Source organism: Zea mays, chromosome 6 (assembly GCF_902167145.1).
Source record: "Zea mays cultivar B73 chromosome 6, Zm-B73-REFERENCE-NAM-5.0, whole genome shotgun sequence".
Classification (NCBI taxonomy): domain Eukaryota; kingdom Viridiplantae; phylum Streptophyta; class Magnoliopsida; order Poales; family Poaceae; genus Zea; species Zea mays.
Window position 1 is genome coordinate 113,127,937 of NC_050101.1, and position 26,843 is coordinate 113,154,779.

Below are 26,843 nucleotides of genomic sequence, written 5' to 3' on the forward strand. Positions count from 1 at the left end.
TATTGAGAAGAACTAATTAGAGGAAAAAGGGCTGAAAAAAAGAAAAAGGATTTAGGCGCTGGTGGGCCGGGGAGGGGAAATCTGGCCCGGCCAGGCGCAGCGCGCGCGCGGGCGCAAGGGCGCCGGCCCAGTTGCGGCCCAAGGCGGGAGACGGCGCGGGCGCGCGGGGATGACGCCGTCGCCGCGGGACCCACATGCCAGTGAAAGCGGAAGGGGGAGAAACGGCGCTACGGTCGACGGTGGGGTGAACTGGCCGTCCGCGGGGGAGAATTCGGCCGCCGGTGGGTTCGGCGGCGATTCGCCGCCGGTGGCCCGGTTCTCGGGCAACGGGCGGTTGCCCTAGCTTGGTGAGGGTCTGGCGGACCTGGGGGTGGGCTCAATTTGGCTAGAGGGGGCAGGGAGGGGGGTTGTCCGTGGGGAGGTGGCAGAGCTTCGCGGCGGGGTTGCCGCCGGTGAGCTTTGGGCGAGGAATCGGGGTGGGGAAGTGGTGTACTGCGTTCGTGGCGGCGTGGCGAAGCTAGGAGGCTTAAGCAATCGCTTGATGGACCGACAGAGGGGCAGGGAGAAGAGAGGGAAGGGCTCACCGGGAAGGAAGACGATGGCGGTTCTTCCACGAATTGAGCTCGGACGAGGGAGGAGAGGGGTGGCTGAGGCTGGTGCGGGGAAGGAGGAGCTCGGGGCGGCCCTTTTATAGGCACCCGAGGGAAGGGGAGCGGCGGAGCTCTGTGGCGCCGGTGAGGCGCACCGTACCGGAGTTAATGCTACACAGCGGCGATGACGAGACCGCACGGTGGCGGTGCTGTGCAAGGACGCGGCCGCTGCGGCGAGGACGGGGCGGTGCCCAACTTCCCTGTGCGGCGAGAAGACGGAGGAGGGGACGGAGGTGATTGACGGAGGTGACCGTGATGGGCCGTACGCGGGGAGGGGGAAGAAGGACGACGACGTGGCTGACAGGTTGGGCCACACTGCCAGTGGGAGTGATCGCGAGCGAGGGCGAGGCTGACGGGTGGGGTCGGTTCGTCAGCGAGAGAGAGAGAGCGCAGGGCGGGTTGGCGCGCGCGCGGGAGCAGGCCGGAAATGGGCCGAGGGAAGGGAGTTGCGGGCGCGAGGGGGGGGAAGTGGCCGCGGCATGGGCTGGATTCAGCCCAGCTAGGGGAGAGGGTTTCTCTTTTTCTTTTTATTTTCTAATTCCTTTATCCATTTTTATATCTTTTTCTTTTGAACAATTAATTTTAATAAATAATCTTAGGTGCTGAAAAATAAAATCTAAGTGAGGTGCTTGTGATCAAACAAAGTGTATGCATATGATGAACGAAAATCTAAGGGAGTTCTTGGAATTAGAGGATGAAAAAGGGGAGAGGGGTAGTTTAGGGTTTCAAACCTAGGTTAGGATTTTGGGATGTTACAAACCTACCCCACTTAAAGGAATCTCGCCCTCAAGATTCAGATGGGGCTCAAGAAAAGGTAAGGGTATTCCTTCCTCAGAGAGTCCTCACTTTCCCAGGTGGCTTCCTCTTCTCCATCTCTGCTCCACTGAACCTTACAGAGTTTCACTTCTGAGTTGCGGGTCCTTCTGACTGCTGAGTCGAGAATCTTCACTGGCTTTTCCCGGTACTGGAGATCCTTTTGAATCTGAATTGCATCTGCCTCGATGTGGTTTTCTGGTACCTTTAGGCATTTGCGGAGTTGAGACACATGGAACACATTGTGAATATCTGACATGGATTCTGGTAGCTCAAGACGGTATGCTGCGGGTCCTATTCGGGCAATGACGGGGTAGGGACCGACGAAACGTGGTGCTAGCTTTCCTTTCATTTGGAACCTTTTGACACCACGCATCGGGGAGACCTTGAGATAAACGAAATCTCCTTCCTCAAATCTGAGTTCCCTTCGTCTATTGTCTGCGTAACTCTTCTGTCGACTCTGAGCTTCAAGTAACCTCCTGCGGATCAAAGCGACTTTCTCTTCGACTTCTTTAACAAAGTCGGGTCCTTCTAGTGTCCTTTCCCCTACATTGGACCACATTAGGGGAGTTTGGCATTTTCTTCCGTACAGTGCTTCGAATGGTGACATTTTGATGCTGGTCTGATGGCTGTTGTTGTACGAGAATTTGGCGTACGGCAAACTGGACTCCCAATCCCTGTCGAATGTTAGCACACAGGCTCTTAGCAAATCTTCGAGGATCTTGTTGACTCTTTCCGTTTGACCATCTGACTGGGGGTGGTAAGCGGTGCTGAAATCTAGCTTGGTGCCCATTGCTTGCTGGAGGCTCTTCCAAAATTTTGAAGTGAACTGCGTTCCTCTATCTGATACTATCTTCCGCGGAATGCCATGGAGCCTGACTATCTCTTTAAGGTATATTCGGGCAAGGGCGGCTCCTCCAAAAGTGGTCTTTACTGGAACGAAGTGGGCCACCTTGGTGAGACGATCGATTATTACCCATATGGAATCATTTCCTTTCTGTGTTCGGGGCAGTCCGGTCATGAAATCCATGCCTATTTCTTCCCACTTCCATTCGGGTACTGGGAGGGGTTGAAGTAGGCATGCAGGCTTCTGATGTTCGGCCTTTGTTCGCTGACAGGTGTCACACCGGGCCACATACTGTGCTATTTCCTTCTTCATCCCTTTCCACCAGTATCTGGCTTTGAGGTCTAGGTACATCTTGGTGGTTCCTGGGTGGATGGAGTAAGCTGAGTTGTGGGCTTCATTGAGCAGGACTTCCCGTGCCTCTCCCACTGGTACACACAGGCGGTTCTTGAACCAGAGGACTCCTTGCTCATCTGTCCTAAGGTCCGGAAGTTGCTCCTTGCGAGCTCTTTCCATAAGTCTGGCTGTCTCTGCGTCCAGGCGTTGAGCCTTGCATATGAGATCTTCTAGATTGGGCTTGACTTCCAGGCTACCGTTGTCTCCCAGACATGCATTTAGCTGAGCTGATTCTTTCTTCCAATCTTCTAAAAAGTTGGTCCCTTTAATCCCGAAAGGTTTTCGGCTGAGGGCGTCTGCTACCACGTTGGCCTTCCCGGGGTGGTAGTGGATTTCGAGGTCATAATCCTTGATCAATTCAAGCCATCTTCTTTGACGGAGGTTGAGGTCCGGTTGCGTGAAGATGTACTTCAGACTCTTGTGATCAGTGAAGATGTGGCATTTGTTCCCGATCAGATAATGCCTCCATATCTTTAGGGCGTGCACGATGGCTGCCAATTCCAAGTCGTGGGTAGGGTAGTTCTGCTCGTGTGGCTTGAGTAGGCAGGATGCATAGGCAATAACTTTCTCATTTTGCATCAAGACACACCCTAAGCCTTGCCTTGAAGCATCACAGAAGATGATGAAATCCTGGTGTATATCTGGCAGTGTCAAAACTGGCGCAGTTGTAAGCTTTTCCTTGATGATCTGGAAACTTTCCTCACACTTGGGAGTCCATACAAACTTATTTTCCTTTTTGAGAAGTTCGGTCATAGGTTTTGCTATGCTGGAGAATCCCTTGATAAAGCGGCGGTAGTACCCTGCCATTCCCAGAAAGCTTCGTACTTCACTGACATTGGATGGCTGCTTCCATTTTGAAACGGCTTCTACCTTGGATGGGTCTACTTCTATCCCTTCTGCAGTCAAGATATGCCCTAGGAAAGCTATCTTTTCTAACCAGAACTCACACTTGCTGAGCTTAGCATAAAGTTGATGTGCCCTGAGTCTTCCGAGAACGATTTGGAGGTGACGCTCATGGTCCTTACGATTCTTGGAATAAATAAGGATGTCGTCTATGAAGACTACGACAAACTTGTCCAATTCTTCCATAAACACCTTATTCATGAGGTTCATGAAAAAGGCGGGTGCGTTGGTTAGCCCAAACGACATCACTGTGAATTCATATTGTCCGTATCTGGTGACGAATGCAGTCTTCTGAATGTCTGCTTCCTTGATTCTCAATTGGTGATACCCTGACCTGAGGTCTATCTTGGAGAAGTATTTGGCTCCTTGCAGTTGGTCGAAGAGGTCATCGATCCGAGGGAGAGGTTACTTATTCTTGATTGTAACTTCATTCAAGGATCGATAATCAATACACATTCTCATACTTCCATCCTTTTTGGTAACGAAAAGAATGGGTGCTCCCCAAGGAGACGAACTGGGACAGATGTACCCTTTTTGTTGCAGCTCCGCAATTTGGAGTTTTAATTCTGCTAACTCTGTGGGAGCCATGCGGTATGGTCTCTTTGCGATGGGCGCAGTGCCAGGAATGAGATCTATATAGAACTCCACTCCTCTTTCTGGTGGCATCCCGGGCAACTCTTCCGGAAATACATCCTCAAACTCTTCAATTACAGACATGTTTTCTGCTGCCAGATTAAACATCATCGGGTCGTTTGCGGGCGGCTGGGCTTGACAGGAAACTGCCTTTCCTTGGTGATCTGTGAGAAGAACAGTTTTGCTTGCGCAACTGATGATACCTTTGTGCTTAGCTAGCCAATCGATTCCTAGTATCACATCAATCCCTTGGGATGGCAAGATGGTTAAGTCTGCAGGAACACTACCACACTTAAAAGAATTCTGACTTGGGAGCACCTGAGTTTGCACAGGAGGTCTGATCCCGGGGTTCGGGTGACCAAAGGGATGTCTAGGGGTGTAGAGGGGATGCCATGTTTTTCCACAAACTTAGCGGCTATAAAAGAATGGGATGCTCTTGAATCAAAAAGTACAGTAGCTGGAGTAAATTCAACAAGGAACTCACCGAGCACTACTCTCGGGGCTTGCTGGGCTTCTTGAGCGTCGACGTGGTTGACTTGGGCTCTGCCCTGGTACTGAGTCCTGCTCTGCTGGCTGTTGGAAGGAGGTGCCTTGGGGGTAGGTGCCGAGGGAATCTTGGGGCCATTCACCGAGTTGGAGTAGGTCGGTCCGGGTGCCTTTAACTGAGGGCAGTTATTCTTAAAGTGACTGGGGTCCCCGCAGTGCCAACAGGCATTTGCTGGCGGTTGGTTGCTTGCAACGGAGGGTGCCTGAAGGGAGCTCTGACTCTGCTGGCTGTAGCGCGACGGAGTGGGTCCAGATGGTTTATTGAAGCTTGGACCCCTGGGTGGGAGTCCAAAGGGTCGAGCTCTCTGGTGACGTTCTTGCTGTTGAGCTCGGAGGACTTGGAATTTCCTCTTGAGGTGCCCTTTTTCTTCCTCTTTTGCCCTTTCCACTTGGATAGCCTTGTTGGAGAGGTGAGAGAAGCTGAGGAAGTCTTGGCTGGAGAGGATGGTCTTAAGCTCGGGTCTTAGTCCTTTCAGAAAACGGGCCATCTTTCTGGACTCGGTGCTGACATCCTCAGGCGCGTAACGGGCCAGCTCTGTGAACTTGTGCACATACTCACTGACTGTCCTCCCGCCTTGAGTTAGCTCCCGGAATTCATCCTCCTTGAGTTGAACTATCCCCTGGGGTACATGGTGCTCACAGAAGGCTGTTTCGAATTCTGCCCAGGTAGCGTCTCTGACGGCCTCACTGAAAGTGTCCCACCATGCTAAAGCCATTCCTGAAAGCTGATGAGCTGCCAGTTGGACACGCTGATTTTCGGGGCATCCGATGGCTTCCAGCTTCCTCTTGATCATGCGAAGCCAGTCATCTACATCGAGGGGATTGCTGGACCCCGCGAACGTGGGAGGCTTGAGTCTCAAAAATTCTCCCATCCTGTCCTGTGGCCTTCCACCACCTGGGCGCTGGTTTTCCAGACTTCTAGTGAGGACTTCAATGAGTCGGGTTTGATTGGCTAGAACTTGGGCTAGGTCTAGTGGTAGTTCCGGAGGTGCGGGGAGGTGGGTCTCACCCCCTTCTCCGCCAGCCTCTCCTTCAGCTCTCAGAGGAAATCTTGCTCCAATCCCGGAGGCGGTAGGCGTGGTTTTATCCGAAGCCATCTGCCATGGGAAGAGAGTCACTATCATGCACATGCCATTTTTTTAACTAGTTATTTTATTCATTACATCAAGCCATTACAATACAACACACTGCTACCATAAGTTCATCACACACGAGTGCTATCTAGGGTACTCCCGAACTCCTTCTCTAAAGTGTCCCCAAATTCCTTGAGAAGGTCATCAAGGCTGGCCAGGGACATCTCCTCGGTGTCGGACGAGTCCCTTAACCCGGCAGGGGGTAGGGTTGGAGGGTTTTCTTCCTTCTGCTCAGTCTGACATCCTTGGCTTTTGGTCTTCTTGCGGATTTTTCTTGCGGGGGCGAGCTTCTTCAGTTTCTTGTCATAGTCCATTTTTAGGGTGCGGTAAGCTTCACAGGTATTGGTTTCTTCGCCTTCAGCTATTGAAAGGCTCTCTTGAAGGGACACCTTTTCCCCTGAAAGTTCCCTGACTTTTTGCTCCAGGCTTTCCACCCGGGAGGTTAGGGAGGTGCAGTGGAGGGTGAGGTCATCATATTGGTTATCAAGGGTGTGAAGGTATCCAGCCATGTAGACGATGGTGGGATCATCCTCAATAGGATCTCCTCCTGACAGGGCCTGAAGTCTTTTCCTCCAGGTGGGGGTATTCTTGTTGCTGGGTGGAAAGTAGCGAAGGGGGGTTTCAAAGATCACTTTGTTGTAGTTCTGGCATAGTTGTCGGAGGGGTGTTCGGGCAACATTCTGGCAAGTATCTGGGAAACGGTATCCGGTAAAGGTGACTTGGAAGGAAGGATGGTTCGGATAGTTTCGGCTTTCTCCCAGGTAGACTGCCATAGAGCATTTCTCCATTCCGCCCTCGATATACTCCGTCCAGACGTATTCCGACTTCTTGCGAATTCCCATGCGAAGCGCATAGCTTCGCAACAGGTGTGGGAACCCTTCCACCTCTGAGCAGTAGGATGTCCTAATGGTCAGAGAGTCTTCCATCTGGAATAGGAAAAGAAGGGTCTGTTAAAATCGGGGAGGAGGAGAGAAGACTTTTCTTGGGGAAAGAGGTATTTCCTTTTTAGGGCAAGTTTTAGGGTCAGGGCTGCGACCTACGGCCAGTCCTATGGGCTCTGATACCACCTGAAGCGTCCCAATCCTTTGGGACTCAAATGTGATACAATTACTAGTCCCAGGAGGCTAGTAAACACATTCCTTACTTCAAATAGTACAGAGTTTAGATAAAAATTATTACAATACCGGGGTACAAGCTCTAGAGAGCCAAAATAGGAAGCGCAATAGGATAATATACTAGCCCAAGCCACAGGCAGAACTGGGTGCAGACACAGCCCTCTCAATCAAGCATAGCAGAAAAGAAGTCTTCGGCTGCTGAAAAACATATATAAATCTGGGTGAATACACTAGGTATTCCGCAAGCCCACCCCACTCCCGTAAAGAGAAAGAGACCTATAATATACATGCTTTATTTGGTGGAGTTGAAGTCACTCATCATTTTCTTAGAGAAGGACAGTTGCTGTAAGGTTTCTCCCATAGTCTTAAAAGTGACCAAAAACTCAACCGCCACTGAGCTTCCCGCTTCTGTGGCCTTAGTTTATTTCTCAACACCCATTTAATCACACATTTCCCTTTTCATGAAACTCATAGTAAAATCTCTAATTGCCATGCCATACCAGACCCGTCCATACCAGTGGACACGGACTATTCGAATAGGTTTTCGACTCTGCGCAGAGGGGTACACTTTACCCACTAGCCCGGTTTCTGCGATCTCACCGTCGCGAGACCCGAATGCCGAATCTCTTTCCTTCCTCGTACGTCCTAACCTTAACGGTTATCCGGTAGGAGTCAGGCCACCACCATGTCCAATCCGGACAAAACTTTCCCCCTCCTTATCCTCCCGGTGTTCCCCAGCCTTCTTAACCCTGGGGTTGGACCGCACGAGTTCTGATTGAGTGACTGCCCACACAGTCTCAAGTGGTTGTACGATAAAGGAGTACATGTAGTGAAAATGACAAGCCGGTCCTTATATGAGGGGACAATCCTTCTGCTCACGCCTAAACCAGCTGAGCCAACACCTTAGGCCCTCCCTTAAACCAGGGAGTCCCTGATCATCCCACTCCCAAGGTGATGAGGGTGAGTACCCTTCATCGCATAACTTTTCAAAAAAGAGATTTTATTTGAAGAAACACCTTGCCCTTCTTCCCAATCCATATTTCGTATCCAGATTGTATATGTTAATGCGGGCCATCTCTCACTCACAATGCAATATCCCCCCTGAATTCCCGGCCTAGGCAGTGGTAGAGAGAATAGGAAATTTATGCATCAAGGGAAGGATGGACTTGCCTTCGTCGAAGCTTTCCTGGCACAAAAGATCTACCTCCGGGTGATCGAGCTCCGGCCCTTCTTCCGGAGCTATGGGTTCCGGGCCCTCGGTCCCCGCTTCTTCTAGGAAAACAGGCAATAAAACAATACATCAACAGTGGTTTACAAATTATAGTGTGTCATTTTCTAACATCATTATTGCATGTGACCTTAGAAATCATTTTTGATAATTTTTGGTGCATACAATATTGAGAAGAACTAATTAGAGGAAAAAGGGCTGAAAAAAAAGAAAAAGGAAAATGATTTAGGCGCTGGTGGGCCGGGGAGGGGAAATTTGGCCCGGCCAGGCGCAGCGCGCGCGGGCGCGAGGGCGCCGGCCCAGTTGCGGCCCAAGGCGGGAGACGACGCGGGCGCGCGGGGATGACGCTGTCGCCGCGGGACCCACATGCCAGTGAAAGCGGAAGGGGGAGAAACGGCGCTACGGTCGACGGCGGGGTGAACTGGCCGTCCGCGGGGGAGAACCCGGCCGCCGGTGGGTTCGGCGGCGATTCGCCGCCGGTGGCCCGGTTCTCGGGCAACGGGCGGTTGCCCTAGCTTGGTGAGGGTCTGGCGGACCTGGGGGTGGGCTCAATTTGGCTAGAGGGGGCAGGGAGGGGGGTTGTCCGCGGGTAGGTGGCGGAGCTTCGCGGTGGGGTTGCCGCCGGTGAGCTTTGGGCGAGGAATCGGGGTGGGGAAGTGGTGTACTGCGTTCGTGGCGGCGTGGCGAAGCTAGGAGGCTTAAGCAATCGCTTGATGGACCGACAGAGGGGCAGGGAGAAGAGAGGGAAGGGCTCACCGGGAAGGAAGACGACGGCGGTTCTTCCACGAATTGAGCTCGGACGAGGGAGGAGAGGGGTGGCTGAGGCCGGTGCGGGGAAGGAGGAGCTCGGGGCGGCCCTTTTATAGGCGCCCGAGGGAAGGGGAGCGGCGGAGCTCCGCGGCACCGGTGAGGCGCACTGTACCGGAGTTAATGCCGCAGAGCGGCGATGACGAGACCGCACGGTGGCGGTGCTGTGCAAGGACGCGGCCGCTGCGGCGAGGACAGGGCGGTGCCCAACTTCTCTGTGTGGCGAGAAGACGGAGGAGGGGACAGAGGTGATGGCCGGAGGTGACCATGATGGGCCGTACACGGGGAGGGGGAAGAAGGACGACGACGTGGCTGACAGGTGGGGCCACACTGCCAATGGGAGTGATCGCGAGCGAGGGCGAGGCTGACGGGTGGGGTCGGTTCGTCAGCGAGAGAGAGAGAGAGCGCAGGGCAGGCTGGCGCGCGCGCGGGAGCAGGCCGGAAATGGGCCGAGGGAAGGGAGTTGCGGGCGCGAGGGGGGGGGGGGAAGTGGCCGCGACATGGGCTGGATTCAGCCCAGCTAGGGGAGAGGGTTTCTCTTTTTCTTTTTATTTTATAATTCCTTTATCCATTTTTATATCTTTTTCTTTTGAACAATTAATTTTAATAGATAATCTTAGGTGCTGAAAAAAAATCTAAGTGAGGTGCTTGTGATCAAACAAAGTGTATGCATATGATGAACGAAAATCTAAGGGAGTTCTTGGAATTAGAGGATGAAAAAGGGGAGAGGGGTAGTTTAGGGTTTCAAACCTAGGTTAGGATTTTGGGATGTTACAATTCTTCCCCTCCTCCTCCGTGACACCATCATCCCATGTTGGAACGTATCCCATGCTCAAAGGGGTATCGTGCTCACATGCACATTTTAATTCTAGGACATCCATCTAACATCAAATATGGGATGTATTACCGTTGGATGTTAGATGGATGTCCTAGATTTAAAATGTGCATGTGAGCATGATACCCCTTTGAGCACTGGATACGTACCAACATGGGACGATGATGCTGCTGAGTTGCAGGGAGCGACGACGTCATAGGGCAGCAGGGGATGACGACGTCAGAGTTATAGGGGCGACGACATCCAGTGACCTGTGTGCCCGAGGCTAGGCAAGGCTGCAGCTAAGGGGCTCCACCTACCTAATCGCCAAGGCCAAGACGGTGGCAAAGAATGGTGTGACCGAAGGTGTCCAACATTAGAACCCCAGGAAGGAGGTTATGGCTGTGTTGTGGTGCAGGATGGTGAGACCGAGACTTAGACCCTCGAGCAACCAGTCAATGGGACGCGACCGTGGCGAACTACAGCAATGAGGGCAAGACACGACAACAATACTTCATGGCAAAAAATGCAAGGAAGTGCGAGCGATGGATGAGTGGCACTACAACGATGGGAAAACGCGACGCGTAGCGAGATACGCCGAGCTAGCCCCTGTTTCTTTGCAACAGTAGCTTGAATGAGTTAAATTTGATCAAACTCATGTATATCTAAGTCAATGTAACACGAAATGTTAAATGAGCTAAATCATCGAACCAAACATCACCTCGATTCTAACGGTTTATAGTTCGATTTTTACAGTTTACCACTATTTTTAAATTTACATTTTTATTTTTAAATTTTATAAAATATATATTTATGGTTTGTGGGACCATCTGTGTCTATGATTTGTGGTTCTGATAGCAAATTAGCAAAAATCCACAGATGATAATGACAAAATGGCAAATGGTTCGGTTTCCAAACGGTTTTTAATTCCTTGCAAGATGGTAAAGTGATTTAGGGCTTGTTCAGTTAGCCCTCAACCCATGTGGATTGAGTGAGCAAGTCAAACTTCTTTTTAAATTTTTCCAATCTCATCTAATCCATAGGTAACGGGATTAACCGAACAAGGCCTTATGTGGTTCGTGTCAAAGCCATAGGGCGTTGTGGCTTCTCCTGACCGGGTTGTTGTTCGTGTCTGCTTCCCTTGGTGGCTTCTTCGACGATGTTGATCGGTGGCGACAACAAAGAGTCATGAGAATATACTTGTAATTTTATCCTTTTTAGGTCTTCTCTAAAGTCCGTGGAGGGCCATCCTCCATATCTTTGTACTAGTTACTTATACTATATATATATATTATAAAAGCACCAGGCTTCCAATAGTTAGAGAAAGCCTGTCTGGCCGACCACCTCTGTGACCTGGTCCAGGCTGGCACGCCGACCCACATCCCAAAATCATGCTGTGGGGTGCGCCCCCACCCCACACATGTGCATGCAAAAAAATAAGAAAGCATGCAGGAGTCAAACACGTTTTCTTGCATGAGCATAAATTTAGAAAAGAGATGTGTGACGGTTTTTATTTTTAAATTATAGGATCGCTGTAAAAACCATGCAGCTAGGCTCATCAGGACCAATCTATACTACCTATTAAGGCTGTAAGGGGTAGGCTGCCTCCTTGCGTTCTGCCTTTTTTTCATTTCCTGTTTTGCCCTCCTGCCCGCACACCTCACCTGCCCGCGTCGCCTCCTCCCCTGTCCTCCGCGTGCGTTGGGCGGGCAGCCAACTCTCCCACCAAACCCTAATCACTCCGCGCGCACGCCATGGTGGAGACTCGCCGAAGCTCCGTCGCCGCCGCCGGGAAGCGCACGTCTCCATCGCCATCCTCTTCGTCCGTACCTTCCCGAAGCACCCCAAGGTGAGAGCGCACCCCGCGGATCGAAGAATCTCGCGTCGCCGTTTCCTGATTTGACCTGTCGTTTAACCGATCTGAACTGTGGCCCTGACCAGGCGGAGTCCGGGGTCACCGACGGCGTCCGTCTTGCCGTGATGCGCGCGGCCAACCTCACAATGCTCCCTCGCCCCCGTCCATCTCGTCGTGATGCGCGCGACGCGCCTCGCGACACGCCCCCACGCGTGCTCCGCCTCGCCGCATCCCACTGCTCCACGCTGCCATCGCCACCCACAAGGCGTGCGACCTCGGCCCCGACAACCGCATCGGCAGTGCAAGACCGAGACACCTCTCGTTGGAAGGTTCCATGGTGAGTGCTGATCTGATCTGATGAAGGAGGTGGAGGACACAGAGATGGCGGCGTGGAAGGCGCCTGCAGCGTCATGTTTCCCGACGACGACGCGGTGTTAGATCCCTTGACCTAAAGCAACCCGCCATCGCGCCTCCCCAACACAGCCTGCTCCTCTGGCCTGACCTGACAACTTCGGAAGCAATCTTCCCCCTGCGCCAAACGCATCTGGATCCAGGTATCCTTCGACCACAGCTCTTCTCCTGTCATCGTCCTCATGCAGGTGTGCCCCCCCGACGAGCATAGGGTAGAGATCTATCTTGGCTCAGGTTGATTCCCTTTTCTCTTGGTTAGATGGATTCTCTTTTTAATAGAAATCCCAATGTGTTTGATTAGATGGATTCTTTTGTTGGTGCAGATTGTGTGGAATGTTTCCTATACTTTGCTCTGCTTCCTGTTTCTTCTGGGATTCAAATAAACCACGGTGCCCCCTTGAGTTTGGATTAAATTTACAGTTAGTGATGGAGAATAAAGAGTGCCAACTGCATTATTCCCCGTATAGTGCTGGGAAGTACAATTCTCACTGTTGTACCCACCTAAATTTACATGGTTCACTACCAGGTCACGTATGTCATGCAAGTTTTTGCTCTCTATTAGTCCAAATTCACTTACCAATCTGTTAGCATGGAATAATTCATGGGATCAATGATCCATATAATTTATGGTATTCCCTTCATTGCTTTGAACTGAAGTATGGGAGGGAGCTGTGCTAGATTGGACAGTTCCCTTATGTTTCTGATCTTTGTCTCCCACTTTGGTCAATTTCTGTTTTAAAGGTCTAAATTCATGCTTCTTTATATTATGCAGATTCCTTCCAAGGCTCTGTGCAGCTGTTCATCCATTTCTCCCTTCGATGTCGGTGTTTGTCCCTGCTATGTGTGTTGGATCACCATTGACATATATGTGGAAGTAGGTTCTCTGCTGAAAGAATACATACCTGTAACAAACTGGGGATTAGACCGACATACAGTGCTGGTACCCCACCTTGGTCGACAATCTTAAGGCATGTTGCAAGCGCATTCATTCTGGTTGCTTTTACTTGCATCTGTAGCTGCCTACGGACCACTTCAAATGGGTATGTAGCAGCTTCAGCACAGCAACCTGCAATGGCCCCATAGAGTAAAGTCCTCACAGTACCCAGTTCAAGTTGATCCAATGCATTTGTCTCTTGTTTTTGTTGCTTCATCATCGATACCCTTTTCTTTCCTTCAGGAGAATGCAGATAAGCCATCTTCAGTATGTCATACACTCCATAGAATACAGCGCCAGAGGGTGCCATGCTGATAAGAGAAGGCACCAATCCCTTATACAGCGAGAAGAATCCTTCAGTTTGGATCATGTGGCGGGCAACACCAATGACCCCACCTAAAGCTTCACCACCAGGAGCAACCATCTTTGTCCTGATCTGAAACCAACAACTCAAATCAGGTAATAGTCAGTGAAAAGATGACAACAAAGTAAAAGATTAAAGAAATATGTGGTACAAATTCTTTAAAAAAAACCTACTGTATCCATAGGTATGCACATGATCGTTGCACAAAGCTATAATTATCTGCTCTGCCAAGAATTATCTGAAGGGTGGGTATATAATTAGCAAACTATAATTACTGCATTGTCTCCTAAATACAGATAGGATGTGTAATGCAATGTTACCAATACATATTGTAGTATATTGTTTACTATGCACAAAACTTGTCTATTTTAGTGCACAATCACCATGCCCAAATCCACAAATTATTTCCATTCGATAGGCTTACTGTGTTGTATTCATGACCTGACTGTTTTATCTAACTGTGGTTTGATTAGCTGCTCCTGCCAAGAAGGGTGATGCCAAGACCAGGCCTTGAAGGTTGTCAAGGCTGTGAAGTCTGGGCCAGGAAAGAAGAAGACCAAGAAGATTCACACGTCCGTGACATTTCACCGCCCCAAGACCCTGAAGAAGGCTAGGGACCCCAAGTACCCAAGAATCAACACTACCGGAAGGAACAACCTTGATCAGTACCAAATTCTCAAGTATCCCCTCACCACAGAATCAGCGATGAAGAAGATTGAAGATAACAACACTCTGGTCTTCATTGTCGACCTCAAGGCAGACAAGAAGATCAAGGCTGCTGTCAAGAAGATGTATGACATTCAGGCCAAGAAGGTCAACACCCTGATCAGGTTAGCATTTGGTCCAGTGTTATTTTCTTGTGCATAATCTATTATGTTGTGCAACTATGAGTTAATTCTTAACTGTGTCTGTCCAGGCCTGATGGAAAGAAGAAGGCTTACGTGAAGCTTCTCATGTAAGCACCCTTCGGATCTCCCCTCCCTCCCTTCTATGTCTCTTTCACCAGCTGGATCCAACCGTCCATTCCACACTCCCCTGGCCCCTCACCCTCGCTGGTGTCTAGGCATGGGCGTCGCCTATGAGACGACCAAGAGTGGCGTCGGCGTCGCCTCCATGGGCGTCATGCGCCTCAAGCTTGTCATGAAGTCCATCGTCCTCATCGTCATGGGCAGAGTCCTCGGCATCTATGACCTCATCATCGCCGCCATCATCTCTGCCGGGATCAACCCCAAGGCCAAGCCCAAGCCCTACTTCTTAGACGGCTACACACACCTCTCCTTCGAACTCGCATGCAGCCTTGCTGGCCTCGCTGCCGGCATGGCCATCAGCATCGTCAGAGACACCAGAGTCAGGTATTGTACTACTCTGATTGCAGTGTGTATGCTTGAACATATATGAATAAGCAAAGCTGCAACATTTTTTCATCAGAAAATAAGCAAGCCAAACTGATCTAGAATACACTGTTTTTGAGAAATTAAGCAGCAACAAAGAAGTCTATGTGCCCCTTCTTCAATAGCAAGGTATTGTTGTGCATTGGGTTAGATGATATGTTTATGTGATCGTTACAGTGTTAGGTCTTGAGGTTATGGCTAAATAGTCAATCATCAAAATGGCAGTTACCTCACAACTTTGTAAGAAAAACAAGTTATGTGATCTTAGGTAACTTCTAAAATTTTGTTGCTTAGTGTAGCAGATTGCCAGGGTTACCTTACCTTTTTCTGTCTATCTCGGTAACAAAAGACTGTCAGTCTGCAGACACTGAAAAAAGCACACTCCTTTTAAACCAAAGGACCATGATCACAAGAGGGCATCTTCTGCTTTCTTGCCATATCTGCTGCCCGTCTCAGAGATCAATTTAAGCTGAACCTTAGTGTCCGGTTCTGTTTCATGGCAAAGACCAGTTTCCAGCCTTGAAGTCTTTATAGAATGTGGACTTCCTTGAAACAACGAAGAACACTGCACGCAAAGTGATGGTATTATTCTCCATCGGATACTAAAAATGCTGCATGAACTATATACATAGAGTATGTAAGGGTGAAGGGACAGACCAGGAATTGCAGGAACAATACAGTCTTTATCCTGCAGCACCTCCTGCCTATAAATTTCTTTGTGCTAGATATTTTGCAATTTGGCAACACTAAAGATTTTGTATTTACTCAGTCTAGATTTATCTTTGTAGCTTTATAGGCAGCACTGTTCGTCGATTCAAGCTGTTAATTAAATCAATCAGGGTCCATCTCAAAAGTTTCATGGTGAAAATCATACACTTTGTGACATGTGTTATGTCCCTATCTTGTTTCAGTGACTGCATCTATGTCCTGTGCTGCTCACCTATGTTCTGGCGTCCCTAGGTGGCGAGAAGGTGACGAGGCGTGTCCAGCACGGTGAAGCATGTCGTCGATGCATAGCAGTCTGGCACAGGCGAGAAGGACGCTCCGTTCGTTGTGGATGGCATCGAGATGGCCAATGTACGCGGGCCTAAATCCGATACTGCTCTTCTTCACCTATGTCCTGTGCTTTGCATTTCATTTCATCTCACAGCTTTTCCTCTTCTTTGTGCTTTGATCTGTTGACATGCACATGTTCTCATCGTTTATTCATCTTGCTTGCAGATCACATCACTTATTTATCTGATGACATTGTATTTTTTTGTTTGTTTCCATCTTGTATTAGATTGAATGGAATGGAGGCTCGGATACTATGGATGAAATTCTTGTTAGGATACAACAACTGGAAGAAGCAGCAGTAAAGCGTGAGCGAGCTATGGCGTACGCGTTCAACCATCAGGTTTATACTTACTAATTCGGATGTTGTAACTCATTTCGTTGTAGAAATCCACTAAGATTCAAATTATAAATAAAATTCAAATTTTCATTTAAAATCTGCACGCATGACTTAACTTTAAAACCAATCATAATTTGTTCAAGAGAATAGCAGGATTGTGAGTGCACCTAACAGAACGATGTATTTTACCCTTTGGCAGTGGAGAGCAAGGTCTGCCACAAGTCTAGGAAACTTCAGCTATTAAGTCGGTAAGGTCTGCCACAAGCCTTGGAGATGCATATTTGTCACAGATGGATTACAGACGCCTTCGTTCATAAGGCGGATCTCGCCGCAAACCCACCCCGCCTCCTAGACTTCCCATGTTTTAGTAAGATTTAAGAGTTTTGACTGGATAATTGTTGCCAGCCTAATCATTTTGAGTTACTTATGTGGGGAAAATGCATACAAGTCTCCAGTATTCAGTCAATTCTTTGTTGCTCATGGTTCTCAATTCAATTCCGATGTACTGTGAGTTTCACCAGCCTGCGTCTTGGACACATGAAACTTTATGCATGTTATTCGAGTACCCTTCTGCAGCTCCAATTTGCTTTAGCCAAACATAATTGATTTGCATAAAATTTGGAATAATTGGATCTATTAAAAAATTATCAAGCAGTTGTTCTGGTTATCCTCATTTGGGTGCTACACCAGTGATCTTGTTTATACCGCTTTCACATGTAATAAACCATAGATCCTGCCTTCCGTAGAGGCTGAGGTTGATGAAATCCTTGTTTTCCAAAAAAAGAAGAGCTTTAGCAAGAGTTAACCTTTACTGACACTTGTTCTTTTATTATTGCAGCTTCAACCCATTGCATTCATTCATTTGGTTTGAGCTCTTTGGTTAACCAACAGATCGAGATGTTGACCTGCTGGGCGGTGTAAAGTGGCATTGTACAATTTCACTAGATTCAATTTATTTAGAAAACAACTTACTGTCTTGACATAAACTGTTCTTCACAGGTAATTCAAGCTTGGTACGTCATGGGAAGGCTAGGAGCTTATAATTCTTCAAATTTGGAGGTTGGGCTCATGCAAATTTATCTTTTTTACTCCCTTCATTGGCTACTTAACTCGTAATCTCTTTCTAAAAATGTAATGTTGTCAAGTCCAATGTCAGCTGGCCAACTCCATGATGGACTATGACCCTTCATATGATTCTGAAATTGGGGCAGGGTTTGGTGAGCGTTGGAATCATTGAACAGTCTGGCCACTTTACAAAAGGATGTGTGCAAATTCTTAATTTACCCTCACTTTTTTTTCTCTTTCGGGTGGATCTTGGAACCTCAAATTACCTTGGCTTGGATGTATTACTAAACGGCTTAACACCAAGAGACATCTTTTAGGGATAGTGGTTTATAGGGTCAGTGGCTAAAAATATCTCGAGAACTAAAATAGATGAAGTGACCATCATCGGGTTTATTTTATTGAAATACGATGCTCAAAACTATTATGTTGTCACTAATTGTATGTATGAAATATTGAAATTATTTTGTCATTGCTTTTCTGACAATGTTAGTTGAATGGGCAGAGCATCCATGGCTACAATACTCTAAAAATACGCCAAACATTTTCTCTTGGTGATACTGTCGTGTCATGTGTATAAATTTTATGCTTTGTTTGATTTGCGGTACCACATAGATATCGATTCCATGTGTTTCCTTGTAGCATCGCACGGGCATAAACCTATTTGTACATAATTATAGTGGTATTATAGGTCTCTGACTTGTTCATGCAATTATTTTCAACTTTTTACGCTCTTGACGTGACATTAGAATTGTTGTTCCTTTTCATTCTGGATGGAAGAGAAGTATGTTCCTTGTTTGACTTCAGTTTTGGTTTTTTTTGTTCTTCAATTTATCTTTGCCTTTTCCCTGTATTGTTGCATCTTACATAAACACCTATGTCTCAAGTTTTTGGAGATGTACAATGACTCACTTGATGCTTTGTTTTTAGGTGCCCCTACATTTAAGGGGCGAAAGCAAATCGAGAACCGCAGAGTAGTTGAGTTGGGTGGAAAGGTAATCTCTCATTTTCTTAACCTCCACCTGTTCTGGCTTGAAACTCTGTCATCTCAGTGTTTATGTCATCTGAAAAACAGTCCGTTAAGAAGCATCGCACACCATTAAGTGTTGCGAAGCCAGCTCTGAAGAATCAGAAGAAACGAGAACAGAAGAAAATGGAAGAGGTACGCTACTCTGCCTATCCGGTACACTTTTTGTAACATGTTTTCAAGGACATAAACGAGGAGTGACACATGAGAACTTTATGCAGGAAAAACTACTTGGGATCTTTAGGAAGAGGGACAAGGACACCAAACCTCACAAGACAAGGCCAGAGGATCGAGTGCTTAGGTCCACAGAAGGGCGCTTTAGGAACAGTATACTGAACGTCAAGCATCTTCTGGCGCCACCGAAACCATCAGGCAAGGACATGTCAGAACCGAAGATGAGGAAGGACAAGCACAAGGGGAAGGGTAAGCAGAAGGGGGGCAGAAGGAAGAGACGTTGAAGAAAGCACACTTCTGTAACCTGGCTTGCTATTAAGAATTTAAGATAGATGATTGATGAAACGTTTAAATGACACCTTTTTGTGTCCGTCCTGAAATTAAGACGTTTTCTTGCTCTGCTGGAATCTTTGAAGTGATCCTTGAAACGATGTAATTCTCCAGGATGCGGTTCAGGAAGAGAGGCTTATTTGGTTCAGTTTTATATGCCCTTCGATCCCTGGGCATATTTGTATTTGTATTGTCATCTTGGATATGATCAAAGCTATGAGTATTTGTCGACGGCTGAAATGCTACCATCCCTAAAATGTTAGATTGATTTCATTCTGCAAAAGGAATACATTTCCATTGTCCAGCTACAAGAATTTTACATCGCAATCGATTGTTGCATGTCCAGTGATTGTCAGTACAAGATTACAATGGACTTTCAATTTTACACATAAAATTTAAGAATTGAATTGAATTAGTATCGGACCTTAAATATTTTTAGACCTTTTAGAAATTATCATTGTCTATTACCACCCCTAACACAGGGGACTATTCGTGTAATAAACAAATAAATAAATCGGATTCCCAAATAAAATGGCCTCCATGTATCTAGCATGGACTCGTGGCTCAGTAAAGCTGACATTTTCAATCCGAGGTAACAGTAATAATCGGCGTATTAAACGGTAAATAGGTAAGTGCCTATGCGTTGCAACGGAAATATATAATACTATGATAACTTATGTACAAATGTGTGTTATACTGTTAAGAGGAGCCGTCTGTTAGCCCTATATTTGCAAAAGAACATGGAAAATCATGATATCAATGTGCAACACACACATTTTCTTTGTACTTGCAATGTTTGGAGCAACCTTTCTGATGTATTCTTCTCGCTTTTTCAAGGGTAAGAGTTTAATGTGTTTGACAAGCTTGCAACAATCGAGCTTGCATTGGGAGCACTTGGCACGTTCTATTTCAAACAGTGCCTGCAGATAATTACTAAGAAGCTTTATTACATATATGTGAATTAACTTGCAATTTTCTTTGATTTTATATAGCTAAAAATAGTCCTAACTATTCAATGGCACCTAAAAAATTGTTCATTTATGTGGATAACATAAAGAAGACTCAACTGTCACAGGGTCCTACAACTGGTTCTTAATCTGTATTCCTGGAAACAAGCTAGACCACAGAATAAATCTTCAAAATATTCTGGTGACTTTCCAAGCCTTCCATTGAACCAAGTAAAACAATATTATTGTGACCAAATATTATTTGTTTATAATAAAAACAGGATTTACTTCGAAACACAAGGAGTTGTTACTTGCAAAGTCCTTGACAAAGTTTGCACAGTGGTTCGTCGTCAGTGGTCCAGCCCTGAGTGTACTGTCTCTCATGCCATTACACAACACACATCTCCATTCAGAAGTATCAGAATCCACGGATTGTTATTCTATATTTTTATTAGCACTTTGATAAAATATAATGATAAGACATATTGAGATGCAGAAGCAATATGATAAAATATATTGATATAAAAACACTAATTGTTATTCTATATTTTTATTAGCACTTTACATAAATAACAAAAACATAAAGCATGTGCATGTAACGAATCAAATACAACTTTAACTTCTTATCTACATGTTTAGAAATGATGACGTGCTTAAGCTTTGAGTCCTTCCTCTTCAAGGCTTCCTCTCTATTTCTTTTAGCAACTTCATGGTCTTTTAGCATCCATGAGGGAAGTCCTTTTTTCTGTTGGATGTCTGTCCACTGGACCCAGCAACGAACAAAAGCAAGCTTTTCAGATTCAGGGTTGTTCACACTTAAAACATCCATTTTGGATTTCTCAAATTCAGCTTCAACATCATCACCAGCAAAAGCCTGACGTATGAAAAAAAACAGCTTACGATCCTGTTGCTACTCAAACAACGTGCAAAACAAAATAAGAAAAAAAAATGAATAGACCTACAAATAGGGACTGTAGACCATAGTTAAGGAAAACATCTGGTAATTTAGATTTATTGGTAATGCCATTGGCATTGCTCTGACCATTATTAATTTCATGCCACGACCACGTACAAGGAAAGCTCTGCAGCTCTCAACATCAAGCAGACCAGGCCAGGCCAGCATCAGCCACAGCAATGGCGTCCATGATGACAGCTACAGACGTGAAGCCGGCGCCGGCCGCTAGCGGCCCGTAGCTGAAGCTGGTGGTGGACAGGCGTTCGCGGCGCGTGCTGTACGCGGAGGCCCGCAAAGACGCGGTGGACTTCCTGATCGGCCTGTTGCGCATGCCCGCGGGCCTCGCGGCGCGCGCACTGGCCAAGCGCGTGCGCGATGAGCCCGCGCCGGGCTCCCTGGGCTCGCTCCACGCGGGCGCGCTGGCCCTAGACGACGCCTTCTTCGTCTCCAGCTCGCCCAACCGCGACGCGCTGCTCAGCCCCTCAACGCTGCCCTCCGCCGCGCTCACGCTGCTGCTCGGCGAGGGCGCAGTACCGCCGGCGCCGGTGCCTCCCCCGCCTCAGCGGTTCTTCCGGTGCAACGCGTACGCGCCGTCGCCATGCACCGGCTGAGCAGCTCGTCGGCGCGGTCGAGCAGGGCGCGGTTGGTCCCCGCAGCGTCCAGCTCCTGCACGATGCCGATGAGATCGTCGACCGCCTCCAGGAACGCGTCCGCATCGGCGGAGTCCGCCCAAATCAGCCGGTCCATGGCCACGAACTGCGAGATCTGGCGGTCCAGCGTGCGCAAGGTCCGCTCCATCGACGTGAGGAGGAGGTCGGCGGGAGGAGGTCGGAGCAGGACGAGTCGTCGGCGAGCGCGGAGGCGAGGCCGAGGAGGCGACGCGGCGCGGCGCCACCCCTGGCGATGGGGAAGACGGAGGGGTACATGGACGCGAGCAGCGCCGCCGCCTCGTTGTACGTCTGGCTGGAGAACGCGAGCGGCGGGAGGGGGAGCAGTCCGGCAGCCTGCGGGTGCGGGGGAGGTGACGCTGGAGGTCGCGGCGGACCTCCGGGCCAGGGACGCCGAGGCCGAGCGCGCCAGGAGCTCCCTGACCGCCGAGCTCCGCGCCGAGCGTGCCCTGGAGGCACGGCTCCACCCGGGGCGGACCCTGGCGTCGCTCGACGAGCTCCACCTCTCCGGCCTGAACCCGACGAGCTCCACCTCTCCACCGTCGCAACTTCAACTTCAGCTTCCTGGACGAGCTTCACCTCTCCACCGTCGCGACTTCAACTTCACGGATCTGAAGGCGGAGCCGACGAGCTCGTTCCTGGACGCGAGGAGCCCGCGGTGGGGCGGGCTCGGCAAGTACCTGTCGATGCGGGGAGAGGGGAACACGAGGCAGGGGCAGGCGGAGGCACAGGCTGTGAACGCTGACACTATTGTCTTAATAGAGTAGTATAGATATGTTCCCGTTGCAACGCACGGGCACTTACCTAGTTTATGATATATACTGATACTAATTATGATACACGGTATAAATTTATGCAATTCGATATACTACATAAAAATTTGTTACATGCTGCATGCGCAAAATTACGGTGACAAAAATGTTGGATGAAAGAAAATGGATTGGTATGCAAGGAAACAAAAAATCGTATTTAATGCTTTATTTCCACCATAAATATAGGATCGCTCCGACAGCCATGCAGTTATGCTCGTCGAGATCAGTTTATAATATATGCTAATACTAATTATGCTACACTGTTTAGATATTTATGCAATTCAGTATACTGCGTAAAAATTTGTTACCTGCTGCATGCGAATAAAATTAGGATGACAAAAATGTACGATAAAAGAAAATGAATTAGCACGCATGGAAACAAAAATCGTATTTAATGTTTTATTTCCTTCATAAATATAGGATCACTACAATAGTCATGCAGCTAAACTCGTTAGAACTAGTTTATGATATATACTGATACTAATTATGTTATACGGTGTATGTATTTATGCAATTAAGTACTCTGTGTAAAAATTTATTTTTTGTTGCATGCGTACAAATTTAGGATGGCGGGAATGTGCGATGAAAGGAAATGAATTGACATGCATGGAAATAATAAAAATCTTATTTAAATGCTTTATTTCGTTCATAAATATAGGATCGCTCCAATAGACATGCAACTAGACTCGTTAGAACCAGTTTATATTATGTACTTATACAAATTATGTTACACGGTGTAGGTATATATGCAATGCGGTACACTGCGTAAAAAATCTGGCATGTAGTTGTGTACGCATATCCAGGTTCAAGCATAAAAATCTTAAGTTTTGATCATAAAACCCCTCAGTTATAAACGTAAATATTGAGCCAATGTGAGAGATTGATAGATCTGGTGGGTTGTATTCACGATCATATTTTTATGCAGATCCAAAAAATATGGGAGTCGCGTACATGCGATTTCTATTTTTTTGCAGATCCAAAAAATATGGCTGGGAGTTTCCATTGCATGTGCGAAAAATGTAGATGGTATTTTTGTTTCTACTGCACGCATGCAAAAAATAGGATGACATGATTCACACAGAGCATAAGTTCTTATACAAAGTCATATAAATACAAATACCGTGTAGCATAATTGATAAAAAACCTGATATCAGTTCAACTAATAGCCCCACGGGAATTAGGGACAATTTTTTGCAACATAAAATTGTATTCATCGTCGTTAAAATCATCACTGGAATGTATAAATAGTGTAAGTAGCAGGCATAAAACATAATCATCGATGGCATAAACATGGATCGGATAGTTCGTCGCCAGAGGACGATCCCAAGCCGCTATATCAAAGGACGCCGCCGAAGTCACCGGATCGGAGGAGTTGGTCGTCGAATAACACTAGAGACACCCACGCCTTGCGTGGCCGCTATCGCCAGAGACGACCGCGCCTCGCGCGACCGCTGGAGCGACCCACACCCCTCGTGGCCACCGCAGCCGATGCCTACCGCTCCTCGCGCAACCGTCGTTGCCACTGGTCCTAGGGTGATACTGCCGCTCGTCCCCATTGGGAGCATCATCTCCACTTGGCTGCCTGCCTCGGGAGCATCGTCGTCGCTCGATCCCTGGTGGAGTGCCACCGTCGGTCGCCCGCCTTGGGGTGGCATCGTCGCTGGCCCTCGGGATCGCCACCACTCGCACGACCGAGGGAACCGCCATCACCGATCACACGCCCGAGGGAACAACCGTCGTCGCTAAAACCTAATCCCTAGTGGTATGGTGGTGTTTTTAGAGTAGCCCGAACCTGGTTCGACTGAATCGAATGGCACCGTTGAGCCAGGACTTCCTCTAATTATTGGAAGCACATGTCTCGTAATATATGTGCCCTTATATATATAGGGCAGGTATATTAGAAGCCCTGGACTTCCTATAGTTAGAGGAAGCCAGGCTGACCACCCCTGCGACCTGGTTCAGCCCGGCGCGCCCACTACACCCACTCGCCAAGCCAGACCGTCGGATGCGCCTCCACCCCACGTCTGTGCATGCAAAAAAGGAAGGCATGTATAAGTCAAACACGTTTCCCTACATGAGTGTAAATTTAGAAAAAAGATATGTGATGGTTTATATTTTTAAATGCTTGATTTCCTCCATAAATATAGGATCGCTGCAACAAACATGCAGCTAGACTCGTCAGGACCAATTTATGATATATACTGATACTAATTATGCTACACAGTGTATATATTTATGCAATTCAATACACTACGTAAAAATCTATTACATGTTGCATGCACAAAATAGGATGACAAAAATATATGATGAAAGGAAAATGGGCATGCATGGAAATAAAAAAACGTATTTAATGCTTATTTTATCCATAAATATAGAATCGCTCCAACAGCCATGTAGCTAGGCTCGTCAGGACCAGTTTATGGCATATACTGATATTAATTATGCTACACGATGTAGATATTTATGCAATTCAGTACACTAGTAAAAATCTGTTACCTGCTGCATGCGCACAAAATTAGGATTACAAAAATGATCGATGAAAGGAAATAGATTGGCATGCATGAAAACAAAAAATTGTATTTAATCTTTTATTTTCTCCATAAATATAGGATCGCTCCAACAGCTATGCAACTAGACTCGTTAGAACCAGTTTATGATATATACTTATACAAATTATGTTACACGGTATAGTTATTTATGCAATGCTATACACTGCGTAAAAAATCTGGCATGTGGTTCACTGATGGACGCATCTCCAGGTTCGAGCGTAAAAATCTTAAGTTTTGAGCATAAAACCCCTTGGTTATAAATGTAAATACCGAGCAAATGTGAGAGGTTGATATCTTTGGTGGGTTGTATTCATGATTCTATTTTTGTGGTAGTTCCAAAAAATATGGCAGTCACATCTAGGGATGGCAATGGGAATTCCCCGTTGGGTTTTGGCTCCCCATTCCCCGTTTACATCCCCGCGGGGGAGAACCTTCCCCATCCTCTAATGGAGGAATTCCCCGCGGGAAATCAAGGATCGGGGCCCCGTTGCCATCTCTACTTGCATCCATGGGATATCATTTTTATGCAGATCCAAAAATTATGGCAGATCGTTGGAGATTCCATTGCATGCGCGAAAATTCTGGATGATATTTTTGTTTCCACTGCACACATGCAAAAAAAGGATAACTTGGTTCACGCAGAGCATAAATTCATATACAAAGTCACATAAATATATACATTGTATCACATAATTGATAAAAAAACTAATATCGGTTCAACTAACAGCCCACACAGGAATTAGGGACAGTTTTATGGCAACATAAAATCGTATTCATCGTCATAAAAATCATCACTGGAATGCATAAATAGTGTAAGTAGCAGGCATAAAACATAATCATCGATGGCATAAACATGGATTGGATAGTTCGTTGCCAGAGGATGACCCCGAGGCCGCTAGATCAAAGGACGCCGTCGAAGCCGCTGGATCGGAGGAGTTGGTCGTCGAAGGACGCCAGAGCCACCCATGCATCGCGTGCCCGCCATCGCCAGAGACGACCATGCCTCGCGCGACCGTCGGAGCGACCCGCGTACCTCGTGGCCACCGCCACCGCTGTCAACGCCTACCGCGTCTCGCACAACCACCGTTGCCACCAGGACTAGGGTGCGCCGCCGCCGCCCGTCCGCTTTGGGAGTGCCGTCATCGTGTAACACCCTGAATTTGGGGGTATAAAATTTTCTTTCCAATTATCAAACAAATTCAGGTGTTACTCTTCTCTCTCTATAGTTTCTCTCTCTCTCTTTTTCTTTTTGGTAGAATTAGCTTAATTAGTGAGGGATTATTTATTTTATTTTGTCCAAACAATATGAGTCATGAAATGTTGCATCATGTTGAGCTCCAAATATTCTTTGAATTGTTGCACATGTTTGGTTTGGTTTGAATTTGAAACTTCAGTTGAATTTGAATTGAAAACCCTGGAGAAAATAAATAGAAAAGCAATTAGAAATTCCTTGGAAAATAGAAAAGCGAATTCAGCCCAAGTCGACCCATTAGGCCCAGCCCAGCGCGCACCTGCGCTCGCGCACCCTTGGTCCTTGACAGGCGGGTCCCGCCTGTCGGCGCCAACCCTCTCGCTGCTTTGCGGGGCCGACCTGTTGGCGCCGTTTCTTTTCGCACGCGCTCTCTCTGCCTCGCGGACCCCACCCATTAGCCCGTCCCTAACCTCCCGCCCACGTCCCTCGCCCTGGACGCGCCCACGTCCACGCGTTCTCCGGCCACCTTTGCACGCCCTCGCCCCTTTAGACCCCGTGCCTCGCTCGCCCACTTCCCCCTGCTCATTTGCGCCCTCAACCGAGCTCTCTTGCCCCCTCTCACGACCTACGCATGCGACCAGCCAAGCTCCGCCGCTGCTCATCGAAGACCACCGCCGTTCTGCGACCATCGTTGAGTCCCCGCCGCGTCCGTTGCCCCGGTGAGTTCCGCCTCGCCGTCAGCAACTCGAGGCACCCCTCGGTTCGCGGTCCCAGCCCCTCTGGTTTGCCCGATTCGCGCTCAGCGAAGTGTTTCCCGTGCAGCCGGAGTCCACCGCCGTCGACCCGGGACTTCATCGCCTCCCCGCCGTCCTATAGGCGTTCTTGGGTTCGCGCTTG

The 26,843-nt window shown here is 47.9% G+C and overlaps 2 protein-coding genes and 2 pseudogenes across 2 annotated transcripts; 3 read left to right on the plus strand and 1 right to left on the minus strand.

Annotated features, from left to right (window-relative positions):
- Positions 1–12,920: 12,920 nt before the first annotated feature.
- LOC109940354 (probable mitochondrial adenine nucleotide transporter BTL3) lies at positions 12,921–13,643 on the minus strand. The gene is made up of 2 exons (XM_020539852.2): positions 13,620–13,643; positions 12,921–13,518 (listed from the first exon to the last, which is right to left on the minus strand). The coding sequence occupies exons 1-2, from the start codon at positions 13,638–13,640 to the stop codon at positions 13,000–13,002; spliced, it is 540 nt and encodes a 179-aa protein (XP_020395441.1). The 5' UTR covers positions 13,641–13,643; the 3' UTR covers positions 12,921–12,999.
- A 104-nt stretch (positions 13,644–13,747) lies between these two features.
- Positions 13,748–14,594, plus strand: LOC103631295 (60S ribosomal protein L23A-like; annotated as a pseudogene).
- Positions 14,595–18,173: 3,579 nt separating this feature from the next.
- LOC103629789 (uncharacterized) lies at positions 18,174–18,990 on the plus strand. The gene is made up of 3 exons (XM_008650900.3): positions 18,174–18,287; positions 18,368–18,454; positions 18,541–18,990. Exons 1-3 carry the CDS (start codon positions 18,189–18,191, stop codon positions 18,775–18,777), a joined length of 423 nt encoding a protein of 140 aa, XP_008649122.1. The 5' UTR covers positions 18,174–18,188; the 3' UTR covers positions 18,778–18,990.
- Positions 18,991–20,904: 1,914 nt separating this feature from the next.
- Positions 20,905–21,336, plus strand: LOC103631296 (uncharacterized; annotated as a pseudogene).
- Positions 21,337–26,843: the final 5,507 nt, after the last annotated feature.

Excerpts from the sequence above, each read along its gene's own strand:
- LOC103629789 (XM_008650900.3), top strand. The coding sequence starts at position 18,189 with ATGTACAATGACTCACTTGATGCTTTGTTTTTAGGTGCCCCTACATTT. Across the intron at positions 18,288-18,367 it reads TAGTTGAGTTGGGTGGAAAG|TCCGTTAAGAAGCATCGCAC; the intron begins GTAATCTCTCAT and ends TCTGAAAAACAG. Across the intron at positions 18,455-18,540 it reads AACAGAAGAAAATGGAAGAG|GAAAAACTACTTGGGATCTT; the intron begins GTACGCTACTCT and ends AACTTTATGCAG.
- LOC109940354 (XM_020539852.2), bottom strand. The coding sequence starts at position 13,640 with ATGTGCATACCTATGGATACA. Across the intron at positions 13,519-13,619 it reads TGTGCATACCTATGGATACA|ATCAGGACAAAGATGGTTGC; the intron begins GTAGGTTTTTTT and ends TGTTGGTTTCAG.